At 38.4% G+C, this 26,797-nt stretch overlaps 1 protein-coding gene across 1 annotated transcript; it reads right to left on the reverse strand.

The window, feature by feature from the left end:
* Window positions 1-1,218: 1,218 nt before the first annotated feature.
* Window positions 1,219-26,274, reverse strand: LOC126093218 (NADH dehydrogenase [ubiquinone] 1 beta subcomplex subunit 2, mitochondrial-like). The gene is made up of 3 exons (XM_049908707.1): window positions 26,088-26,274; window positions 11,889-12,012; window positions 1,219-1,528 (listed from the first exon to the last, which is right to left on the reverse strand). Exons 1-3 carry the CDS (start codon window positions 26,192-26,194, stop codon window positions 1,454-1,456), a joined length of 306 nt encoding a protein of 101 aa, XP_049764664.1. The 5' UTR covers window positions 26,195-26,274; the 3' UTR covers window positions 1,219-1,453.
* Window positions 26,275-26,797: the final 523 nt, after the last annotated feature.

Raw genomic sequence — 26,797 nt, forward strand, 5'->3', positions numbered from 1 at the left:
TTGCAACAGTAAGCCAACTGCAGTTCTGAATTGTAGATTTTACATAGTTTATTTGTACTGTTATATTCACAATGCTTGATACTCTTCAAGGCAAACTTTGCTTTGCAGCACTAGATCTGAAGGTGATCTGTTGATCAGATTGAATCAAGTAATAAATAATTTACCAATCCAAATGGCTTTTTCTTTTATTATACCAACATCAGTCATGATTTTTTTCAAGAATGATCTTCAATTATGAGTTATTTGGGAGTTTTCCACTTTCATAACTGCTGTAACTGACAGTTGTAGGACATCTTATTTGAATATCTGCTACTTCCTACTGGAATCTGTAAGTTGGAGCCACTTTTTCTCTACTCCTGAAGCCTCTGACATGTTTCTGGATTTCTGTTAATATTTACTCTTTGGAGTTAGAACATCACGCTTCACATGACTTACTGTGTTATCCTTGTTCAGAAGTATGTTGTTCCAGCTGATTTGATTTTTTTTTCTAAGTAACATGGACACTATACATGCTCAGTAATCTCATTATTTTGGAAATGACAATTACATTCTGTTAAAAAATGAATACCAATGCCGACAGGCATAATAAAAATATTCCTCTATTTAAAAAATATTCTATAATGCTTTTCTTTCTTGAGTATCAGTTGCACATATTTAATTCAGTGTTATTAAAGCTTTCACTAGTAGCTGCCCTTTTCTATTATTTTTTTAACACCTAAGTTTATGATATGATTTTAATTTAAAATTTTGAAGCCAGCAGTCACAATCAAAATAATTGAAATGGGAAACTCTTTCCATAGTTGTCCCCCTTTCGGAAAACATGGCCAATAACTACATCTTGTTTAAGTGAAATGTCTTTATTAACACAAGCATAGACAGACTTCCTAGCACATCGTGAAAATGGTATGCACCTACCAGCTACCTACATTAAGTTTGGCGTTACCCACATATATCCATGGATTCTTCCACCACCCACCATATTAGAGAAATAATTACATAAGTAGATGCTTTTCAATTCAAATATGAATATCCATTTAATTTTCTTCTCTTTTTTTATGTTAACTTACCACAGAACAAACATGCTATTTATTCGGGAGCACCTTGCCCTAACTTTGCAGTGTTCATCTAGCGGAAGTGCATTTTTCATTCTTGTAATAATTTGACAGATACGCTGAAATATACACCATATATTTTTAAAGCAAAACTGATTCCACATCATTATTTTAGTTGCATCCAAACTGTCTTTATTAAACCCACAGATAAAAATGGAAGTGTGATTCACGCTTTACTTGAAAAGTCTGAGAACGTGCATTACACATCCAAATTATGTTTGCAAGAGCTCACAGACCAGACTGAATACATTACAATTTACACTTTATATACAAATTCACAAACAGTTCTTAATCTATATAAATAGAAATAAATTCTGCAGCACTAAAGAAACAATTCTCGTTTATTCCTCTTCATCTGGTGGTATGCCTAGCTCTTCGTCTGTCCATTTTGATGGATCAGGATATGGAAATTCGCCCTGTAAACAACAAAGGAAAGTTGGTCACAAATGTTATTTTATCTATGAAGGAAAATTCAAAGGAGATACTTAAAATAAGAATAACAGCAGGGAAGCAAACATTACACATAATACAATGGTCAGTGACACATGCAAGATTCTTATGCAACATTCTCTTGAGCAGTTTAGAATGACAGGTGGAATCTGGGGAATGACTTAAGCTAAGAAGGGTATACAAGACAGTACATCAAATTAATCAAACGGAAAAACAGATCTAAAACAAAGCCGTATTAGCTTCACTTTTTATTATTTCATTCCACAGATAACAGAGGCTGCAGTTAATCTTTTGCCCTTTTTTAACATCAGCATTTTGCTACTGTCACATTGCAGATGAAGACCATTCAAAGGCAATTGAAATCATGTTCACTTTGCAAGTTATGTGACAGAATTGCTCTTCAGTATTTGTCTTTGTAGGCAAATTGTGTAGTACTGCCGATAGACATGTCTAAAAGCGAGAATGACCCAGTACCTGGCATACTAATACTCCCTTTCTTGGGAAGGAGAGAGGGATATGCTGGGAAGATTGAAAAGGAAGGGAAAGTCACTCAACACACCTAGATGAGAGGAAAAATTTACTGTTCCAAAAGCTGGGTAGTGAGTCACTTTAACATTTATAATCATCTTGTGGTGCAGTTTTCTTGTTGTCTCCGTGCTTGCTAAGAAAATGGGATGAGAAGTTCCGCCTTATGCAAGACAGCTTTTTTCTTTTGTTTCACCCATACATGTTTCAGCACTTTTGTGTTATCATCAGTGGGTTCTATTTTTATTTTTAACTGTAAATTTGTTGTTAACATATTAACATTTGCGTCATTTACAACATTATGTAAAAGTTGCATTTATAACTTAATTGGCGAAAAGTAACATACCTTACATTATGTTATTGTCCTCTTGTTTTGGTAGCTGTTATGCTACACAATATACAACATGTCATCTGCAAACAGCAAAACGTAATTTATTTTCTATTTGTTATGTATTTACGAACGGAAATAAGACTGTATCACGTTTTCTTTCTGTAACTTACAGTTTTGAAGTTGTGGTACATTTTCCTGTTTTGTTGGCGAAGTAAATAGGCTTACTTCTTTGCCTCTGTTCGCGTGGCAATGCAGTTTTTCGATTACTCAAAACATAGGCGGAGTTTTCATTGCCATTACGTGTTGTTGTGGCTGTGCGGCGTTAATTTGTTTCGTAGCGTGTTCTGCTGCGTGAGGCGCGCGAGTTTGAATTGTATTTGGTGTTAGTGGTGTGTGGTTTATGTGGGTTTGCGTGTGTGTGATGAGTACTGGGGCAGAGAGAGAGAGAGAGAGAGAGAGAGAGAGAGAGAGAGAGAGAGAGAGAGAGAGGGGATTTGTGTGTGTGTGTGTTTTACTTGTATAGTTCTTCTATTGTAGCAAAGAGAGTTTTGTTGCTCAGTGATGTGTATTCATTGAGTACTTTCTTTCCTTGGGCTATTGATTTTTGGATGTGATAGTTTTCTTCTATAGTTAATTTTTGGTATAGGCTGCTGCTAGTTTTTAGGATGTGAAGCTCAGTTTCAATGTTTGTTGGGTGGTGGTTGTGTGCTACCAGGTGGTCTGCAAATGTTTGCAGTGTGTGCTATTGCTTTTCAGTGCTCTGAGGTGTTCATTATATCTGGTTCTGAAGGTCCTGCATGTTTGGCCCACATATACAGATTGACAGCAGTTGCAAGTAAGTTGGTAGATGCCAGACTGGCTGTATTTATCAGTGTTGGTGGTAATTCTTCTGAGTCTGCTTTGTATTGTGTTGTTGGTTCTGTATGCTACGTTGAGTCCTTGTTTTTTTAGTATATTACCCACCCTGTGTGTGACTTTGTTGTTGTAAGTCATTATGTGCCATTTGTTGCTTACTGTCTGCTGATTTGTTGTGTGATGAGTTGTGTTTGTATGTGTGTGTGTTTCATGGTTATGTGCTGTCTGTTTTTGTATTTTGTGGTTTATTTTGTCTACTCTCTTTGCGTCATATCCATTCTCCTGTGCAATTTGTTTTATTGTGTTCAGTTCTTGTGTGTAGTCATGCTTATTCATGGGTATTTTGTTCAGCCTGTGAAGTAAATATCTGAAGCTGGCTTCTTTGTGGGTTATGGGGTGATTGGATTGGTTATGAATAATGGTGCTGGTGAGTGTGGGTTTTCTGTAGATTGTGAATTCATGTTTGTTGTTTCTCTTGTGTATAGTGAGATCTAAGAAATTAAGTTTTTCATCTGTTTGTGTTTCTATGGTGAATTGTATTTGTGGGTGGATGGAGTTTATGTTATCATGAAGTTCTTCTATGCGGGACAGTGGTTCATCTATTAAGCAAATTAGGTCAGCTATGCATCTGTACCAATATATTATTTTGTACTGTTTTGGTATTACTATTTTGTCAAAGATTTGTTTTTCTATCTGGTTGAGGAAAATGTCAGCTAGGAGGCCACTGATTGGGGATCCCATGGGTAGTCCATCTTGTTGAGAGTAAAATCTGTTGTTGAATGTGGAGTAGTTCTGTTCTGTGATGAGCCTGAGCATGGCTAATATTTCTTGTAGGTTTGTTGTGGGTATGTTTCCTTGCAGTTGGAGGTTTCTTTCTATTATGTTGATGGTTTCTTCTGTTGGGATGTGTGTGTACATTGAAATTATATCAAATGAAACCAATGTTGCTGTGTTTGGTATGTTTTCATTCTTTATTTTTTCTATTAAGTCACTGGAGTTCTTTAGACTTCTGTTGTCAGTGTATTTGTATACTGTCTGTAGCAGAGAGTGCGTGTGTGTTTGGCTAAGTGGTATGTTGGTGCTTTGGTGAAGTTAATTAATGGACATATGGGTATTCCGGGTTTGTGAACTTAAGGCAATGATTTTAGGGTGGGGGCCTTGGGATTTTTCTGTATCATTTTTTTAATCTGTGTTTCTGTGAAAGTTGTTTCTATGTTTCTCAGGGTTTTCTGTAACTTACTTTGGTATCGGTTTGTTGGGTCACTTGTTAATTCTGTGATGTTGTTGCTTTGGATGAATTCTAATGTTTTGTGAATGTATTCCTGTTTGTTTATGACTACTATTGAATTACCTTTGTCAGATTTTGTGATGATGGCATTTTCTTGTGTTAATTTATTCTGTAGTTTTCTGTAGGTTTTTTCTTCAGGAGTCCTAGTGTTTTCATTTATGGTGGTTTTGTTCTCTTTGATTATATTTCTTATTTCTTCAGCAACTAGTTCTCTTGTTAGGTTTGCATTAAATTCAGGTGTGTTTAGTTTTTCTGGTTGCTTTATGATGTTTTCAGTTTCTGTTGTGATATTTTCTACTGTCCTATGTGACACCATTGTGTTAATGTTATGATTGGGACCCTTTTCAAGTAGGCTGCTTTCTTGTTCAGATAATTTTATGTCTGTTAGATTAATCAATCTTTTGTGAAAGGTGTGTTTGTTGTATTGGTGGTGGGATTGGTGGGTGTTTGTGTGATATAACATTTTTGTTATAAATGCAACTTTTACATAATGTTGTAAACGACGTAAATGTTAATATGTTAACAACAAATTTACAGTTAAAAATAAAAATAGAACCCACTGATGATAGCACAAAAGTGCTGAAACATGTATGGGTGAAACAAAAGAAGAAAGGTGTCTTGCATAAGGCCGAACTTCTCATCCCATTTTAACATTTATATTTGACTATCAGCAATACAATATCTGATCAAAAGTATCCACACACCTATTAGTGGACATTAATATGGGGTTTGTCCACCCTTTGCCTTTGTGACTGCTTATACTCTGCTGGAGACGCTTTCAGTGAGGTGTCTGAATGTCTGTGGAACAATGGCAGCCCATTCTTTCTCAAGAGCTGAAACCAGAGAAAATGGTGAGTCTGACACAGGGCAGGAGTGAAGTTCAGGCTCTAAATCATCCCAGAGGTGTTTCATTGGATTCAGATTGGGACTGTAGGCAGGGCAGTCAAAATCAGAAATAATATTGTCCGTAAACCATTGCCTCAAGAACCTACTTTATGACAGGCTGTACTGTCTTGGTGATACAAACAGTAACTGTCTCCGATCTGCTCCCCTACAGTAAGCAGTGTTGTACAATGTGGTCATGCACTTCCGCATTCAGCATTTTCTTTGGGACAATATGGGGATTCAAGCCAAACCACAAAACACACCCCCATACCATACTCTACAGATACCTCCACTGTACTTCAGTTGGCACCACAGATGGAAATCCAAACCCTTCGACCCGAGTGCCACATGGCATAGAGTGTTTCATCACTGCAAGTCCATTGCTTCCACTCATTCAATGTCCAGTAGCATTGCTGTTTACACGATGATGTATTGTTTAGCACTGATTACAGAAATACACAACTTACAAGGAGCTGCCAGATGACTGTACTCAATTCTTTTGAACCCTCTACAAATGCATGAGGCCCACTTGGTCTTGGTTTACCTGTGGTTTTTCTCTTTGCATTCCCACTTCACAAGGACATCACCAATGGTTGACTTGAGCAGCTTTAGAAGCGTGGAAACATCTCTGAAGGATCTGTCACTCAGGTGATATCCAACGATCACGTCAGAAATTATTAAGCTCTCCTGACCAAACCATTCTGTTCTGACAACAAAGTACTCTCTGCCTCCTTTTACATTGGTGAGACTGCATTACATAGTGGTGTCTCGTACCTTTAATCAGACAGTGTCCTACACATTTTGCCTCCTGAAGGTAAGTACTGGTCATCAAATCTGTCTCTTAATTTATTAATTTTCTCAACTGAATTTACCTTCAACACAATTAACTGTTGATGGTGTTGGGACAGCAACCAGCCACAATTTTACTTTCAGTTCCTTTATTCAAAGGGTACTGTTACCAGTTTCAAATCATTACAATTCATTTTCAGATGGTTTCTATGCTTTCCTTACAACATGTGGAGCATAGGGAAGGCAAATGGTCGACTCCGCTTTATTGGGAGAATTTTAGGAAAGGGTGTTTCACCTGTATAGGAGACCACATATAGGACACTGGTGCATCCTACTCTTGAGTACTGTTCTAGTGTTTGGGATACGTACCAGGTCGGATTGAAGGAAGACATTGGTGTAACTCAGAGGAGGGCTGCTAGAGTTGATACTGGTAGGTTTGGACAAAACTTCCGTGTTATGGAGATGCTCTGGGAACTCAACTGAGAATCCCTGGATGACAAGCAGCATTCTTTTCAGGAAACACTGTTGAGCAAATTTAGAGAACCTGCATTTGAAGCCAACTGCTGAATGATTCTGCTCCCACTAACATACATTGCACGTATGGACCATGGCAATAAGATACGAGAAATTAGGGCTCATACAGAGTCGTGCAGACAGTCACTTTTCCTCAGCCCTCCACCATGCGCCTTACGGTGGTTTGCGGAATATCTATATATATGTAGATGTATAGGTTCACATCCATTTTACTCATTTTGTTAGTGTTGGCAACTTCTGTTTGTCTGCCTCTTGCCACTTAGTATCTATGTAAGGTCAAAATTGTGATTGTGGAAATTAAGTAACACTGGGCCCACAAGTAGGTCATACTTTTTCAAAGAACTGGAATCTGAGAGGTACAATATACATGTCATTGTAAACAGTCCAGTCAACAAACAGGCAGTGAAAGGGAGAGGAAGTGAGGCATCACAAACATTGAGAGTTGCTTCTTGTGTGCTCTGCGAATGAGTGTTTTGATATTAGCTGGTCACAGCCACAATTATTAGTTTTGTTAAAAAAGACAACTGTTGGAACTGCATGTTTCACTATCCTGTGTATTATAATTTTCATCCAAACTCTACATCCTACCAACTTGGAGGACTTTAATTGCTTTGGGACCTCATACAGGGTCTCATGCCAAGACCCCATAAATGAAGAATTTTATCCTTCTTCGAAGATCCAACAAGAATTTTATCTTACTTGTTACCACTAAGTGAAGCATTTGCACCACACATGAGATCAAATAGGCTAGTAAACATGTTTGCTAAGGATATGCAAAGTAAGTGTTTGCAAAATAAACCAATAATCATTGTAAACGTACGTGTGTGTGTGATATATATGAAAGCCACCAATGTAATTGCATGAATTTTATTACTGTACTTGGGGAAGTTACATTAACTACATTTTTAAGTTGGCCCTGCTTGACTTGGCCGTGTCTTAGCTAGACTTAATACATTGAGACATATCTGTCGTGTGATTGTCACACTGTAGTGAATGAAGATGGCCCACATCTGCCTGAAAAGCAAATAGGTGGCAAGTTGCAATTTTCAGGTAGTGTGAGAGAAAAAGTAATTAGATGTAATGCTTAATGAAAAGTTGTGGTACCAAATATGGACTTTTTCCTTTCTTTTCTTAGCATAAACTTATAGAGCAGATAGTGGAGCTTAAAATATTCGATTAACTCTTTATGCTTTACAACAAAGAACTACTAAAAATTTAGGAAAAGAATTTTTAATGTCAGATTTTCAGGTTTTTGGCAGAGTATAGGTTGCCTAAAAGGTCTCTTATCACCCATTTTCTAGAAAATGCAATGTAATTATGTGGCTAAACTGAGACATTGTACATACATTCTATTAATGCTGTTGCTATTTCTATTGTAAAAGTATTTATGTTTTGGAAAGCTGTAAGAATGGCCATTTGCAACTGCCATTACTGAAAATTTTGCTAGAAAGCACTGCTTTTGCTACAAATGATAATCCGTTAAAAAAAAAAAAGTTCTACATTGTCATCAATTCTGAAGTTTTTGCAACCAGAATGTGATCACTGCAACAATATCTTGTTAAAGAAAGCAGAATAAACTGTTTTCAAAGTTATATTCACAGTCAAATAAGTCATCATTTCAAAGAAAATCAATCTCCTGTATCAAAATACCACACAAAGCACAGCCAGAACTTTATATCGCTGCACATCCATTATTGCTTACTGAATATTCTTAATTGGATGAGTGACAACAGAATACAGTTGACAATTCACATGCAAACAAGAATATAAAATTTTATTGGTGCTCTTTGTCACCATTCGGGGTACATCATATGTTATGTATTTCATGGTAATAACATTATTTTGAAAAAAAGTAATCTCTACCAAATTTAGTGAAGCATTTATTAAATTATAAATTTATGAGTTTCACTTGGCCAAGAGGTAAGCAGAAGGTTCTTGCTAATTAATCACACTACGGCCAGGGATATACGAGGGCTATTCGGAAAATAGGAACGATAGATCGCGAAATGGAAACCACAGTGAAAATCAAAACTGTTTTAGTTGCAACAGTTAGCCACAACTTCCAGCTACTTGTCTCCATAGTTGCCGATCTGACTTAGACGTTTGTTGTAGCGTTGTACCAACTTTCCAATACCCTCGTTATAGAAGGCAGCCACCAGTGCTTTCTGCCAATTCTCTATGCTGGTCTACAGCTCACTGTCTAGGCCAAAATGTTGTCTTCATACACAGTGGTTCATGTGAGCAGAGATGAAACTCAGAGAGAGACAAATATGGGCTGTATTGTAGGTAATCAAACATTTCCCGTTGCCTTACACTGATGATGATGATGAAATGATAATGAGGACAACACAACACCCAGTCCCTGAGTGGAGAGAATCTTCGACCCAGCTGGGAATCGAAACCGGGCCCCTTGGCGCGACAGGCTGCCGCACTGAACACTCAGCTGTCTGGGCGGACAATGCTGCATAGCTTCAGGTGAAATTTATCACCAGGCCCTCATACTTGGTGGGAGACACTATTGTTCTAGGTATCTTTATATGCTCCCTGTGCGTTCAGAACTAAAAAGAATGACATAACGCGATCGACGGGCATGCTGGAGGCACTGCCCAACACACCTGTGCAAAACTTCAGATTTTCACTGTGGTTTCCATTTTGCGACCGATTGTTCCTTACTTTCCAAATAAACCTCGTACAAATGGAAAAATGTAGAGTGACAGCCTCTTTTTATCAGGGTTGCTGGGGTGTAAAGCAGAACCCAATACTTCACAAAGGACAGAGTATTCATTCTCAGGCGTGTAATTTATTATACTCTTCCCATTATTTGTCTCAAGACCCTCTCATAATGATACGGAATGGATCTCTTTAATAGAAGGAAGAATAAACGGTAACACTTTTAACTGTTAATTTGCTTGTGATAATCAGAGAGAGCCTGTCTTAACAGTAACTAGCTTCAGTAGAACTATTTATTCTTGGATGATTTCTATTTGCTATCCTACTTCCAGGCTGACGTCATTGTTTCATCAGCTACAGCTAGGTTTTAACAGGTTGGAGAAATTGTATGGTGAAACAGTTTCTATTTCCTATAACAGAAGTTTGTTTATTGACTTTAATCTTGGTTGTTCTTGCTTTAATTTATTTAAGATAAAAGAGGGGACACTGTTACATGTCTTAAAGAATCAATGAAGTTTCTTACCCTCATATTGAATCAGGAATCGACTTTCACGCCGCATCTGAAGAATATGAACTCACATGGCACTCAATAGTGCCAAGGTAAGAGAGCAGATATCAACTCTGTAAATGATACATTTCAATGTACTTAGGTTATCTTCCCCTGATATTTGAGGCAGTGTGACCATTATATTGAGAATATTAAGACGGTGCATCATTATTGTTAACACCAGCAACTCTGGCTTACAGAAGAATGCTTGGGCCACAACAGCACATTCAGTCATGGTAATAGGATTGCCAGTACCAACCAGCCTCCATCATGTAGTTGTTTTCATCAGTGACAGCTTGCGCACTTCCTTTAAATCAGGGCCGGCCAAATGCTGCACAGTGTGCAGATGTGCGGAAGTGCTGCACATGTGCGACAGCGACATCTGTTATTAGACATGTGTCCTAAATGAACTGCGGCGGTTCCTCTTCCCTGTTTATGTGGTATGAGCAAGAGCGCAACATACCCAGTCTCGTTTAGCCCTGGTGACCGTAACTTTAACAGTGAAGTACTGAGAAATGGCAGGTACTGTGAAAAAGCAAAGAACGGAAGATCTATGTTCTCAGTCGTTTCGATCAAGCATCAGTGATGAAAATCTCCCGCAACTGCTTGCGTTTGTCAATGAGCCGTGCTTTTGTGCCCGATATTAACTATATCATTTCTCATGACCAGTGATAAACGTGTTTGGATTTATTCCTTTCATAATTAAAAATTACTGTTTACTAACTGTGCATTATTCCCTCATTCTGCTCCATGTTACATTATTATCAGGAAAATTTGTCATTAAACCGATTGTTGTATACTTACATTTATGGTCTTTTTTTTTTAAATGTGTGAAGGGCTACGCTCAGCTGAAGTCGATAAAACATAACATTCATCTAATTGTCGGTTATTATGCAGATTTCAGACAGAACTGATGAAAGATATAGCAATAATGGTACAGGTCATCATCGAGAGGTCTGCGGTTGTCATTCTGTTCAGAGGTCAGTGAGACAGAAATTATATGGGTGTAACTGAGGGCACCGAGAATTAGTTATTGGAAACCTTGCATTGGTTTAATGTTATTTGAAATCATGACTAAGGTTCGTTGGAAGTCACTAAGTGCGCTCTTTCTTAAATACTAGATCAAAAACATTACGCATATTTACGTGTCGTCAGTCAAGCTGCCTTAATAAAAACCCACGATTGTTAACTGTATTACTTGTCTTACTGGGTTAAACTGTTAACATAAAAGTAGACGTCTCAATGAGTAGACTGTGACAGTATTTTAAATGTTTAATACGCAAAATACCTTCCCATGGTTAGCTTGCAAGCTGTGGAAAGAACACTAGAATTCGCCAATACAGAGTATCTCAGCAAGTGGATAAAGCGACATCTGTGCGCAGAAACATGCACTACATGAACGCTGACGGCTACGGCGTGCACGCTGTGACCCGGAAGTTCCACATGTGCAGGAGCACTGCACGCGTGCAGAATTTCTGGCCGGCCCTGCTTTAAATGCTTCATTTAATATGGTTAGTATGTTTGCAGAGGAAAATGTTCTGACAGGGAGGAAGTTTTATGGCAAAACACAAATGTATATAGAATCTGCTTGGGAAACCTAAAACTCAAAGTATACATTCAGTACCATTACTACTATTACTGTGATACTGCTGTGACTTTCTTGTATAGAAAACCAAACATTAAAAAAAGTCCTGCTTATAATTGTACTGCATAATAGTTAAAACTATTAATGCATAAAAGTGTTTTCTGTCAAGTCAAACTTGGACTTCACAAACATAATACAACACGCAACATGTATTATTTTATTTTAGTAAATCAGTGCAGATGTAAGAACCAGTGTCAAAAGCAAAAAAGGAAGGAACAGTAAAGAAATGTATAAATTTTGAGCAGAAAAAGTCTTACTGTAATATGCTCTGGTTCATGCCAAAGGTGCCACAGGATCCACCACCACATGTAGGCTCCAACTGCTTCTGCTAAGAATATTGTAATTTTTGCATGTGGTTTTGGAGCTGATCGGTATACATATCTGGCAACATATAAAGAAATGTTACTAAACACATATTTATATTGTATATCCACACAGTAGTATTACATAAGTAAAATTAAAACAAAGTTTAGGCTATATATAGTAGATTTTGATGTTTTGGTGCGCTGCACTTTATTCTGACCTCTTTTTGTACACACAGTGTCAAAATGAGAGACGGTACCAATAGGTAAATCACAGAGCACACAAAAATTTTTAAAAGTAGCCTGCATGCCAAAGAAAGTCAAAATATTTCTTATTTACAGTGTTGGGGCAACAAGAAGTAACACAGGCTGTTCTTCAAAGACCTGTTGGATAAAAGTTACAGAAAATCTTGCATTATTTTTTGATTCCACAATAACACAAACAATGCTGAAATATAAGGAGTTTTCAAATTAAACGGTATGAAATGTTGCAGCAAACACACCATTTGAAATTTGCTTATGCTGCTGTGGGATAATGTAGCGAGACATCTAGGGGAGTGAAGTATGTGTCATCACCTACCCCTAAAAACTTCAAAACTACACTCTCAGCAGGCAAGGTGGTGCTAACTGTCTTTTTTGAAGTCAGAGGTCCAATACCCATCAAATTCCTCAAGCACTGAAAAACCATTAACAGTAACACTCCACAGCTTACGCGAGTCCATTATGAGCAAACAGCCTGAACTGATCGTGCAGGGAGTGATTCTGCTCCATGATAACATGTGTCCACACATCTCTTATGTCACACAAAGTGCAATGGCCAAGTTCAGGTCGGAGCAACTTGAACATCCCCCTCAAGATCCGATACGTCGCCCTGTGACTTGCACGTGTTTGGTCCGCTAAAAAAACGCATCTCAATGGGAAACATTTCGACTCTAATGACGAACTGAAGGACACAGTGGAATACTGGCTCCTGTCCCTGCCACAGGGATTCTGAGAACAGGAAATCCTTTGGCTCAACAAACAGTGGAATAATTGTGCTCAGCCTCTGGTGATTACTTTCGAATAAAGACTGCAATTGTATCTACAGTGTTGTTTCATATCTTTTCTTTTGACTTCCATTCAAATTATATAAAAAACTTAAGTAGATTACGGAAAAAACTCTTCTGAAAAAATAAGGTAATGCAACATTGTGGCAACAGATGTTAAATTTCTGTATGTCAACTACTTAAATAAAAAGGTAACAGAAAGTTTATGTGGCGGGTAAGAGTTTACCCACTTACTCTCACTGAAATCATTACGAATGAAATAGTAGATGGGAATCTGTAATGTACTTTCTAAATTAGATAGATCCAGTTTAGGTTGAAAGGTGACAATCTGGTTGAGAATTGGCGAAGCCAATGAATGTGAACATTAAATAAAGGTTGTGGTAACAAAGTGGCCTGTAACATATATTAGATAATGGATGAGCATTTTGATGTGTATTATGTACATGTTGCTGTTGCGGTCTTCAGTCCAGAGACTGGTTTGATGCAGCTCTCCATGCTACTCTATCCTGTGCAAGCTTCTTCATCTCCCAGTACCTACTGCAACCTACATCCTTCTGAACCTGCTTAATGTATTCATCTCTCGGTCTCCCCCTACGATTTTTACCCTCCACGCTGCCCTCCAATACTAAATTGGTGATCCCTTGATGCCCCAGAACATGTCCTACCAACCGATCCCTTCTTCTGGTCAAGTTGTGCCACAAACTCCTCTTCTCCCCAATCCTATTCAATACTTCCTCATTAGTTATATGATCTACCCATCTAATCTTCAGCATTCTTCTGTAGCACCACATTTCGAAAGCTTCTATTCTCTTCTTGTCCAAACTATTTACCGTCCATGTTTCACTTCCATACATGGCTACACTCCATACAAATACTTTCAGAAATGACTTCCTGACACTTTAATCTATACTCGATGTTAACAAATTTCTCTTCTTCAGAAACGCTTTCCTTGCCATTGCCAGTCTACATTTTATATCCTCTATACTTCGACCATCATCAGTTATTTTGCTCCCCAAATAGCAAAACTCATTTACTACTTTAAGCATCTCATTTCCTAATCTAATACCCTCAGTATCACCCAACTTAATTCGACTACATTCCATTATCCTCGTTTTTCTTTTGTCGATGTTCATCTTATATCCTCTTTTCAAGACACTGTCCATTCCGTTCAACTGCTCTTCCAGGTCCTTTGCTGTCTTTGACAGAATTACAATGTCATCGGCGAACCTCAGAGTTTTTATTTCTTCTCCATGGATTTTAAATCCTACTCCAAATTTTTTGTTTCCTTTACTGCTTGCTCAATATACAGATTGAATAACATCGGGGATAGGCTACAACCTGCCTCACTCCATTCCCAACCACTGCTTCCCTTTCATGCCCCTCAACTCTTAACTGCCATCTGATTTCTGTACAAATTGTAAATAGCCTTTCGCTCCCTGTTCTACGTACATAAACTACAAAAAATACAAAGCAGTGTCCACTATGTAACTTACCGAATTCTGAACTAATTGTAAGTGTAGATTACATGGAAAAATGACAAAATAAGCTTCATCCACGAAAGTACAAATTAACATCAGATTTCATATGCTTCAGATCTGCTTACTGTGATGCTTATTCACTACTACTCCTTTCTACTTCAATAGTGTTGTTTGAGAGGCCATAGAATTCACACTAGGGACCATCTCCTCAACCAAGATTGCAGGTATAATCTTACCAAGGCTTGGGAACCAGCACTGAGTTTAATTACGAAGACTCTCAGCAAACAAAACAATCTGGTGACCTGGGCAGACAAAGCACCTACAACAGCGTTACAACAGGCACCGACACCAGCGTTTCCACGACCACTGATTCACAAGCTCATCCTGCGGAGGGAACGGCTGGCCGGGGGGGAGGATACAAGTCAGCCGCTCGTCCTCTGGAGTTCAGTTCATCAGCACATCAGACATCTCGCCATTGTCAGATATGTTAGTGAACAACACTGTCTCAGTATTTGGAAGTCTGTGACAAGATCCTGGTATGTTCATATCCCATGGCATGAATCTTTGACAAACAGTGCTCTGTAACTGCTTGCTTGTTGGGATACATCACTTGAGTGTGCCTCTCGTGTTCTCGTTAACAGTCTTCAACAGTGTGCACTGTCTGTTCAATACATGTCTTTCCACATTGACATGGAATCTGGTATACACCAGCTATCAACAAACCAAGAATATCTTTGACGCATTTTAATAATGCTCGAGTTTTACTGGGCACGCAAAACAGTTTTTACGCAGTGCTTCTTCAATATGCATCCAATTTTTCCTGACAGTGCACCAGTGTACAGTATAAAGGCAGTGGCTGCCTCATCCTCCGTGACTTCTTCAGTCTTCACAGCTTGTACTGTTGTGGTAGGGCAGAGAGCATCCCTAATCTGCCCTCTGGGTACCCATTTCTTTCAGAATACAGCCCTGACATGTTCCAGGTCTTTAGGCAGACACTCGGCATCAGAGATGGTGCACGCCCTGTGTACTAGTGTTTTTAGTACCACATTCCTCTGTGAAGGGTGGTGGTAACTGTCTGCATGCAAATAAGGTCAATGCGCGTTTTCTCCCAGTACACACACAGGCCCAGGGTGCCGTCAGCTCTTCTCTTGGCCATAACATCCAGGAATGGTAGATCTTCCTTCCACTTTGTCTCCATAGTGAATTTATGTTGGGATACGAAAAAAAAAGCACGTGGGTTTCAATTGGATGATGCAAGGGCTTCTTTGTCAAAGTACTGCATATACAAATTTGAGACCATAGGGTTGCCCTCTATGATTCCTTCCATTTGTTCATAGAGTTCTCCATTAAACAGAAAATATGTGGCGGTCAGGACATGCCTGAAAAGTTCAGTGGCCTTCTATTTCTCACCAATAAGCTAAAGTGGTTCTCATAGATAAGCCCAGGGGAAAAACAAAACACCATTGAAACGCACTGGGATAATGAATCTTTCATCATGAAGTTGTTGAGGCATTTTACAAAATTCACAGAATTGTAGATGTGATGAGTGCATTTACCAACATAAGGGCTCAGTACTTCCATCACATATTCTGCCAGAAAATATGAAGGCGTCCTAATGTTGCTGACATTGGGGCACAATGGCACCCCATCTGTGTGAACTTAAGGGAGTCCATAAAGTCTTGGCAGTACAGATCCTTGAGGTAATAGATTCTTTGTGATCTCCTCCAGTAAATCCGTGTCCTTGAGAAGTCTTATTCTCCATCATCTTTGCAGGGTCAGCATTGATCTTCCTACAGGAGTCGTCATCTAGCAACCTCTGCACCTTCTCAATGTAGTCATAGTGGGAAAGAACAACAGTGGTTTTGCCTTTGTCTGCAGATAAGACAACAATCTGAGGGCACACTCCTAGGTCCTGAATAGCCCCCCCCCCCTCTCTCTCTCTCTCTCTCTCTCTCTGCTGGTAATGTTCAACTTCATGGACTTAGTTTTCATCAGAGCATGGCTGGTTTCACGACATACTTCTTCAGCTGGTAGTCGCACCGTAAACTGTTCAACTACACCAATGATGCCTGCAACCAGTATGAACTTAGGAGTGGGAACAAAATTAAGTCCCTTCTCCACAACAAACTGCATTGTCACTCAGCTCCATGTCAGTCAGATTGATAAACACCTCACATGCGACCTTCAGTGATGGTTTGTCAGAAAGATGAGATAATTTTGATAGTTAAGGTCTTGTGGCCTTCCTATGGGCAGAATCACCTGCCACCCTAGTAACACTATAAGTCCAGTCCCAGATCCCAGAATTAAAATAATTGATCAGTTGTAAATGGAGTCTAAACAGTTCCTGGGAGTTGTACTCAGGGTTTTGATGGGTAAAGAGCACCCTCCACGTAGAAAGGCAAGGCTGACCCACCTCTTAATTCTCCTGGCTGTTGCAGAGTCGATGCAATGCGTGACTTTAGCAAAGTTTGACACATCTCTTCAGAAATGCAAGAGCACTCAGCAAATGGCATCTTTGGTGGTACAGCTGGTCAAATTTCTTCAAGCTATGATACATCTCCTCCCCATAAAGGTACATGATGTGACTCTTCAGTTTCATCCAGCATATTTGTCAGCCAAACTGTCCACATGTATACTGGCAATTTAGTGTCCAACAGTCACAATGTTTTGGTGATCGGACTAGTCTCCATCGAACTGAGCTTCCGACAGAAATGTTAAGCTCTTATCTGGGTAAATGGCCTCATCATATCTGCAATTTTGTGGATTTTGTAAAAGGCCTTGACAACTTTAGGATGAAAGCCTCATGTTCTGGTGAGTTTTGACACAATTTAATTATTCCCCAGAATGCCTCAAAGACAGTCACTAGCGCTTATTGGTCAGAAATTTGACGAGAAGGCCATGCATGACCTTTTCAGGCATGTCCTGACTTCCACGCATTTTCTGTTTAATGGAGAACACTATGCACAAACGGAAGGAGTAGCAATGAGTAGCCCACATTGCCTGTGGTCACAAATTTGTATATGGACTACCTCGAGAAGAAAGCCCTGGCATCAACCAAATGGAAACTCACATTTTTCTTTCCTTTATGTGGATGACACGTCATCGTCTGGCCCAATGGAAGGGACAAACTCCTCGACTTCCTTACACATTTGAACTCTGGACCACTGTATGTATCGGAAGAAAATGCACACTGACCTGCATTTGCGCACAGACAGCTGCCACCACCCTTCACACAGGAATGGGATGATAAAAACTCTAGTATACAGGACATGCACCATCTTGCACGCAGAGTGTCTACCCCAGGAGCTGGAACACCTCAGAACTGTGTTCGGAAAAAACGGGTATCCAGAATGGCAGATTAGATGCACTCTCCACCCCATCACAACAATACAACTAGTAAAGATGGAAGCAATCATGGAGGAAGAGGCAGCCACTGCCTTTATATCGTACACTGGCACACTACCAGGAAAAATCAGATGCATATTGAAAAAGTACTGAGTAAAAATTGTCTTCTGCCCACCCAACAAAACATGAGTACTACTGAGAAATGTTAAAGATAATCTCGGGTTGTGGAGGGCCAGTGTATACCAGTTCTATGTCAATATGGAAATACATGTATTGGACAGACACGGTGCACTGTCAGACATCATTGCCATGAACACAGGAGACACTCGATCTGACGTATCCCAACATGGTCGCAGAGCACTCAATGTTTACTTGAGACTTGTCCAATAGAGTACAAATGTATCAGGATGTTTACGCAGACTTCCAAATACTGGGACAGTGTCATTAGAGAGGCTGTAGAAATTTGCACCATGGATGATCTCATCAACCGAGATTGTGTCTATAATCTTAGCAAGGCTTTGGAACCAGTAATGGGTTTAATTACGAAGACATTCAGCAAACAAAACAATTTGACAACCAGGACAGGCAGAGCATACTCATGAATGCTACCACAGAAGCCAATGCTAGCATCTCAACATGTGCCGTCAGGCTCAGGAGCTCAGTTTGTCAGCACACCTCACAATGGTGATATGTCTGATCTCCGAAATGTTGAGCCCGTTGGACACTACAAACCAGCATTACAACAATGGGCTGTTCAATTGACAAATACACTGGGAGAAACTGAAGAAGCACAAACTTTCTGCTGATTAACACGACATCAAAATGGCATCAATATGAAAACAACCAATCAAATTATAAATTAATAATGTTACAGTCAACATTATGAATTTATAATGCGATCTATGAATTTTTGTTGCTAGATTTTATACCAAATTTACTGAAGTAAAGAAATTTAATAAATTATGTGGTAAATGGCACTGCCCTTGTAGAGTTTCAATATGTGGATTAAACAAATATTTTTATTTTTATCAGGGGCAAATAAATAGCAGATTTAAGTAAGTTGCTTTAGAAGTGATTAGTTAATTAAAATCAGAAAGCATTTAAAAATTTTTTTTAAATTCATCCACTGCCACTAAGCTTAATCCTGCCTGTCATATCAAAACCAAATAGAAGATTACATCTTGATTTTATTACTGATGCTTTAACTACCAAAAGAATAAGACAGTTTTAACAATTCTATTTTTCAGATGCCAGATTGCCTAACTGTGAAACTTCATGATATTGAAAAGCTCGGTGTACTATCTGCACCCTAACGAAACCACTGAGGTGCCCACTTGACTGCAAAGTGAAAGACTTCACAGAGTATTAAACTTCTGCCTCAAGATTAAGCACTATTCCCTCAATCTTTACTCCTAGGCTACTAGGACTGTGGGATAGTTAGACACGTGCAACAGGGGAGGTAACATGTCTGTTGAAAACCACCATTGTGAAATGGTGCACGACAAGGGGTGCTGCCGATTCGTAACAACACATATTTTCATATTGCAAATTTAGAAATGCAGGAGAGTTACACCATCTCAAGTGGGAGACACTGAAGTACCAACCCTACAGTCCTGATCTCTCCCCATATGATTATCATGCCCTCGGTCTCTTAAAACAGCCTAGGTCAACTAAGTATTCCTGTTGGATGAGGATGTGCAGCAGGCAGTTACAGACTTCTTCGTACAGCAGGATATGGTATTTTACTAAATGGGTGTCTTCAAGCTGGTGGACTGGTGGGATGACTGCCTCAAACCTCAAAGGGATTTTGCATCATTGGTATACCAATTCTGGGCTGTACAACCTTCGAATGGAAACTTTTTGATCATTCCTTATACTTCACGTACATCACATCACAGTCTGACAGTTGATATCAGGAGTCCAATAGTTTATGTGAACAGCCCACAGGTACAGGGAAGAAGTACAACAAAACAAAAACTGCAACCCAATTAGTAACAAGTTCAAAGATATTAAGCCCCAAAGGGCCAACCATTTGCTGATAATTATCTGAAGGTAAGGCCGACATTCAGACACCTTGAGAAGCCGATAAAATCAAAGTAGAAATGAACAAAACACTACACTTAGAAAGCTAGTCGCTGCATTGCGATAAGCGTATTGGTAACAAAGAATATCAGGTGTTAGTCTTCAAGAACGAATGAAGAGAAGTGAAGGTGGAAGCATTAGATCTACTAAATGGGAAAGCACATACTGCTGTCAAAGGAACAACAGCTGTTCTCAAAGAATACAGTTTACGGACGAGTGTAAAGATGACTGTCGCTGACGCTATTAATGTGAACACTGGAAGAATGAATGGTATCATAATTCAACAAAGACAGCTTGCTCAAAAGAAACTAGGAGAGCCACAATTTATCTGGACGTTCTTGGCAGTGCACTTCACATAATAACGAATGGTGAACTTTGAGGAAATAACACATTCACCAAATATCGAGCATCCATTTATCCCAGAACTTGGCGAGAATTATGAGCAACTCAAGATGAATTTTTCAGAGTATTCAAGATGAGATTACTGAAACTTTGGAATGGGGTTGTGATATGAAGAAACTGGAAGGTTTCCTAAGTAGTCCAGTCAAATTGCAGATAAACCTTGCTAAAGGTGGGGTAGAAGAGTTTATTTTTTCAACTCGTTCATATGGTTGGAAAGATTAGAAAACCGAGTTTTGCCAACAAAATTTCGCTTGGGAAAACTTTCTGCAGTCAAAAAACTTGGAAAATTTCGGCCTTTTTTCAGTTTTTTCAAAATATCTCAGTTTCATTTGCTCCTATCGCTTTAATGTCTATTTTCTTTTTTAAAGAGCACAAAATTCTCTACAAATTTGATTCTTGCCATTTTTTTCTACTCCCAATATCTAAGGCGCTACAGCGCCTAAAAAAATACAAATTTTTCAAATTTTGAGCATAGTGGCAAGATACCTTATTTTTGAACACTATTTTTTGTTTCTGTTCGTGTAGTATAAATACATTATACATCATGTTATATGTTGGAATTTACCACCTCACTTTCAGGTATTCAATTTCTCTGTATGCAACATGAGGATTGCTGGGCACCCAACTATTGTGGTTCTTACATCACTACCTCAAGTTCACTATGGGACACCTCTGCCCTGGTATTTGTAAAACTATAAATATAAAAATACATCATTAACACACACACACACACACACACACACACACACAATAATTTGTCTCAGGAAACTGAACTATTATTAGCTGCAATAGGCAACCTAATTAGGTAGGTAATTATTCTTGTGTATAAAAGCCATGCAGCTGACATTAAAAATAAGTAGCTTTATTACAATTAAAATGCATTGTAAGCTACTAAAAAATGTTGACGGTTCTGGGCGTGCAATACTTGTAATATCGCACTTTAGCACACTTGAGACAGATATGAGCATCACTTCCAACGTTTTGATTGGCCAGGTTCCTCAGTGTCACCAGAAATACCTTGAGTTACGGATTCAGGGTCTGTACATAGAGTCGATCCCAGATTGACCTCTTCTTTAAACAGCGATTCAGCCTCAGCAAGTTCGTTGATTTCGTCAGTGGTTTCCTCAACATCCTCCATAACAACTTCTTCACTGTCTTCATATAAAAATTTTGGCATGTTTTCACAGTTGACCCCAATACCTTTCTTACAAATTGAAGAACATTTGAAACCCACTTTTCTGCAGGAGCACGCTCCGCCACAGTTCAGCTTGCATGAGCATGAAACAATGTGAAGAAGTGCTTCAGGTGCTGGATCTTGGCTCATTATAATGGGTATTGGACCGTGGTCACTGTGATTCCAGCCCCATTTCTCAGGAGGTTTCCAGTTTCCCACGCAACTTTGGACTTGTTGGTAAGTCCGCAACGAATGATGTGCAGCATCTTGTGTAGGTGACAACCGTGCAACATTCAGTTTGCTTTTTGTGGCAGACTTGGCAAATAGCTGGTACAGCAAATGGTCTAGTGTGTGGGAACTGCCGACACCTCCACTATACAATGTGATAGGTAACCTTTTCTCCCGCTGTTATTATTTCTACACGGGTAGCATGTGGTTTATTGAATGTGCAAAGGGCTGAGGTTCGGTGTTAATTTTTCGCAACAATATTGCAGCACTTAATTTTTCCTTGACCAAAAAATGTGGATGTTGTATCACATCCGCTAAATGCGTAAGTAAACAGAACATATTCACTGTCAAACTTGTAAGCTGCAGTGGAAAACCACTTGTCTTCTACATTTCTTTTCAATGCCTTGCTCCAAACCGGTCATGAGCACAAGCAGGTCAACATCATCTCCTACAATGACAACACTTCCAAAATCTTTGGTTCTTGAAATGGCAGATGTTACAATCATAACGTCAGCATCTTCTTGTGCCTGGAGCAATTCAATACTACACTCCAGAAATTCCTTTTTAAGAAGTGTGATCAAACACATCTTGTTTTGTTCATTGTACAAGAACTTGTCCTGAGGGACTTGGTTCACCATCTCTGATTCAACCACAACATCAACCGAAGAATGTTTTTTGGACCTACGAATCCTCTCAGCACTCTTTGTGCTACATTTGTCTCCCTCACATGGATGCCCATCAAATACAATAGCAAATTTAGATCCAAAATGACGTTGCAGGTAAGAAACATAGCTTTGGGCTATTGACTTGAAGCAAACATTTCGAGTCCAAGTCACTTTGTGGATAAGGTACCCTCCATCAATGACAAAAAATTTACTCGGTCCACCTGACTTCACATCTTCCACTGGAACGAAGGCCAAAGAATAAATATGCTTTTGTCTGCCTAAGAACAATTCTTACATACTTTTTCTTATAACTGATCATTAACGTCAATCAACTGTAGAAAATGTACAGCACCTGCATGCAATCTTGTTACATGTTGTAACACAAATAAACTTCACGCAATCCGACGTGAATGTGTTCGTAGTTACTGAATATGATGCTGTTTGTCCTGGCCCTGCAGCAGAGTGAGATGGTACATTCCAATGAATAACATGATGAGTAATATGTTTATACCACACAAATAGAAACTGAAATAACAGTGTTCAAAAATTAGGTAATTTGCCACTTTGCTTGAAATTTGAAAAAAAAAAAATGGTATTTTTGACGTGCTGTAGTGCCTTAGATACTGGGAGTAGAAAAAAATGGTAAGAATCAAATTTGTAGAGAATTTTGTGCTCTTTAAAAAAGAAAATAGACATCAAAGTGATAGGAGCAAATGAAACTGAGATATTTTGAAAAAACTGAAAAAAGTACGAAATTTTCGAAGTTTTTTGACTGCAGAAAGTTTTCCCAAGAGAAATTTTGTTGGGAAAACTTCACTTTCTAATCTTTCCAACAACATTAACGGGTTAATAAAATAAAATCTTCTACCCCACCTTTTGCAAGGTACAGGCTTTTTTTCTGACAGTTTCACTGGACTATAAGGTTAAGCTTCAGAAAATACCAAATGTAGGTGACACAAGACAGAACTCCCGAGCAATACAGGCTCTTTCGGCATTTGTTCTTATACCAGAGAGAAGAGACTCACTATTCCAATTCATAGGATCATCTCTTACAGATGAGCAGATCACTAGTTTAATGACCGTGTGTAGAATGCACATGACTATCAGAAGCTGCGCAGCAGCTCACTGGTTCATGGAAAACCATTAAACTGCGCGAAAAAGTTTTGGAATCAAGAACCATCAAGTCTATCAGTTCTCAGTGTGCAGAACAGGCAATCTACTGTCTTCAAGATCTTAATATCTATTGTAAAATGAAGCAGAAACTTTTGTTTGCATTAATTTTGTCCAGCCAGATACAAGAGTGATTTATGATGCAACATTTATCATATTTATACTTATAAGTTAGTAGTTCTGTATTTATTTGTAATTTGTATGTCATAAATAAGAATAAAGTTTTGTAAAAATTGATTTCTTCTGGTTGGGGGTGATAATTATTCGAAACTAAAATAACTGAATATATTTTCATTATCCTTGAACAAAAGTTCATCAATTTATGTCAAGACATGGGGTTACAAAAAACTCATAACCCTATAAAGAGAAGAATATTAGTTTAAAAAAAAAAAATTTGAGGTTCATCACTATGAAACAAGAAACTACCAAAAACTACGAACAGTTCGCATGACAAGACATTACGAGAAAAGTTCAACACACATGGGAACATACCTATTCAACTGCCTTCCAAATGATATCACCCAAATAAAGAACATTAATGCCTTGCACCACACAGTCAGAGAAATATTGTAGAAAACTCGATTTTACTCCTTAAACGAATTTTCTGTTTGTTGGAAGGTAAATTTTAAATAATTATGCATGCACAATTAGAAAATAGACGTAACTGACATGAAATTTTGATAAACAACATGTATGCAAATTTAAACACAGGGAATTTGTCATAACTTTAAAGAATTCAAAACATTGTACAATGCCATCCATTTATTATGCTGCAATCTGTTTTATATAGACACTGAATTGTATAGTACACTACAATAATGTCATTGTGTAATGAGCTTTTACCAGTGATAATATCGGAAACATGTGATAAATGCTGTAAACAACATTGTGACAATGTGAGATCAGTGGCAATTTTTTCAGTCTAAGCTACAAATTAGTGTGTCACCATGACCAGGTTTATTTAGTTACACATTTGTTGGCTTTGCCAACCCACAACCTAACTGTCACCTTGCAACCTAACCTAGACTTCGGGCAAAGCTACAGATTAGCCTGTCACCACAACCAATTTTTTTGCTTTCATTTTTGTTGGCTTTTTTTCAACAAGCCTGTAAATATCCACACCAACAGGTAACAACACTTTAGCCATTAGCATTCTATCAGTGATCCAAGTGGCTGAATAAAATTACGTTTCTTTTGTTTTGGAACATCAGTTATGTACATTAAGAACTGTGGGACTACACATTTCATATTCTCTCTTTTTGAGTTTAATTTTCTTCTGCGCTACTCCTAGTAAAATACCCTCCTCATCTGTTGTTATTAACAAACAAAAATACACTTATGTTAAATGACAACGTTCCTGAAATAGCTAGCTGCAAATTTTACAACAAACCTCCATACAGCATAAATAACTGAAAAATAATGTCTATATTCAAATAAAAACTAAGATGTCACCTGGTCTCAGCCTGTCGTCACAATGTAAATGAATTCTTGGAGCCAAGTATACACGTTAAAATCTACAAATCCATTACAATATCATTTGTCTACAGATCCCATACAACATCATGTAATGATGTGCTGGCAACTCTAATTTTTGTTTGTGAGTAAATACAGAAACACTTCGTAGTAACATGCATGTGTATTTTGATGAATCCAATTCTAGAAATAGTGACCAAAGGATCAAAAATAATTTTAAAAAAATGTAATCCCCACCGTTGCAAGGGGTATTTATAATGTTGAAGTATCCTTATCATGATGTTATGACCAATGGAGTACAGTTACAGAAAATACCACTAGGATAATTCTTCTGTTTTCCACTGTCACTTGTTTTAAAGGAAACAAGAGTTGCAAGTGATGTTATATGTAACATTGTCAAATTTTTATCTACTGGTCTGATATGAACATCTTATTCTTGTAGTGTTCTTGCACACGTTAGTTTGGCTTTTGCTATACACTTAATTGTTTCACATCACAACATAATCGAATGTCTTGCAGCCAACATCTGACAACTTTTTCTAGTCACATCTAAATCATGATGGATCTGGACTTAAAACATTAAAGTTTCCGCGAACAAAATACAGTATTTGCATAAACCGTTGTTTATATCTCGATTTCATGCTAACGTATTTTGATATGCGTCTATTATTTGAAAGTAAACTTGCACCAATGTTTTCGCACAACATGAAACGTTTACTCTTGCTGGCAACCAAGTACAAAATGACTTCTTCAGAAACGGATGGTTTATTTCTCTTAGTAAGTATACATTTGCCTTGAGTTCATGAACTTCAATGGAAACAACTGTCACCAAAACTGCATGTCACAATTTCTGCTATAAAACGTAAGCCTTACAAATATACATTGCAACTGGACTAAAAGAGCATCAACAACTGAAACACTCTCCAACCTAGTTTTTCATAAACACCTGCTATAATTTTGCGATCTACAGTGACTGACGTCTGACTATTTTGATGATAAGCCCGGAACATCGACAAAATGATTGTAAAAAAAATCGTCTGCTTCATTTAGAATGCCTTATTACCTGACTATGCCTACGCAAAGTTACTTACTCGCCACCGCCATTTAGAGGTGGTTTCAGCATAAACGTACGCCTCTGTATACTCTTCGAAGTTGACGCTAATCTCCGACACAGCAACAATCCCCTAGACGAAAACATTTTCACCTCCTCCTTCTACGAGGTCATTAACAACAGACACCCAGATCTTCGGGGGACCAAAATATCAAAGTTCTTAAACGTTGGAGACCTTCCGTATATCTACAACGATTCGCAGCAGTTCGTCACCAGACTACGCGATAAATCCAACAAGAAACTGAAATGAGTACGGTACACCTGGCGTTAGGATGAAACTGACCGATTGAATATGACGTGAACGTAAACATTTAGGCTACACTGCACATTAGCCTGTTATTGCAACCTTCATTTGGCATTCGTTGATTTCGCCAACTCACAATCAAATCATCACCTTTCAGCCTAACCTACAGCTCTGACGACACCACAGATCAATCTATCACCACCACCAAATCGACCAATTACTGCCAAACACCAGTTGTACCGTACTCATTTTAGCGACTCATTTGAAACAGTTGATACACGTCCGACTGTATTTCCAAGCCATATCCATAAAAATTTCAGTACTACACAAAAAATTATCTAACGGCTAGTTTACACGACGACATTAGGTTGCGCTACTCATTTCGCGCAAATGGTAGACATAGTGACACTACTGTAATTTCAGTTTTAAGTGCCGGGATCGTGTCT

The sequence above is a fragment of the Schistocerca cancellata genome, chromosome 1 (assembly GCF_023864275.1).
Source record: "Schistocerca cancellata isolate TAMUIC-IGC-003103 chromosome 1, iqSchCanc2.1, whole genome shotgun sequence".
NCBI lineage: Eukaryota > Metazoa > Arthropoda > Insecta > Orthoptera > Acrididae > Schistocerca > Schistocerca cancellata.

Coding starts and splice junctions, on each gene's coding strand:
- LOC126093218 (XM_049908707.1), bottom strand. CDS start 26,194: ATGTTTTCGTCTAGGGGATTGTTGCTGTGTCGGAGATTAGCGTCAACT. Junction 12,013..26,087: donor CCTCTAAATGGCGGTGGCGA/GTAAGTAACTTT, acceptor ATATGTTGCCAG/ATATGTATACCGATCAGCTC. Junction 1,529..11,888: donor ATGAACCAGAGCATATTACA/GTAAGACTTTTT, acceptor TGTTGTTTACAG/GGCGAATTTCCATATCCTGA.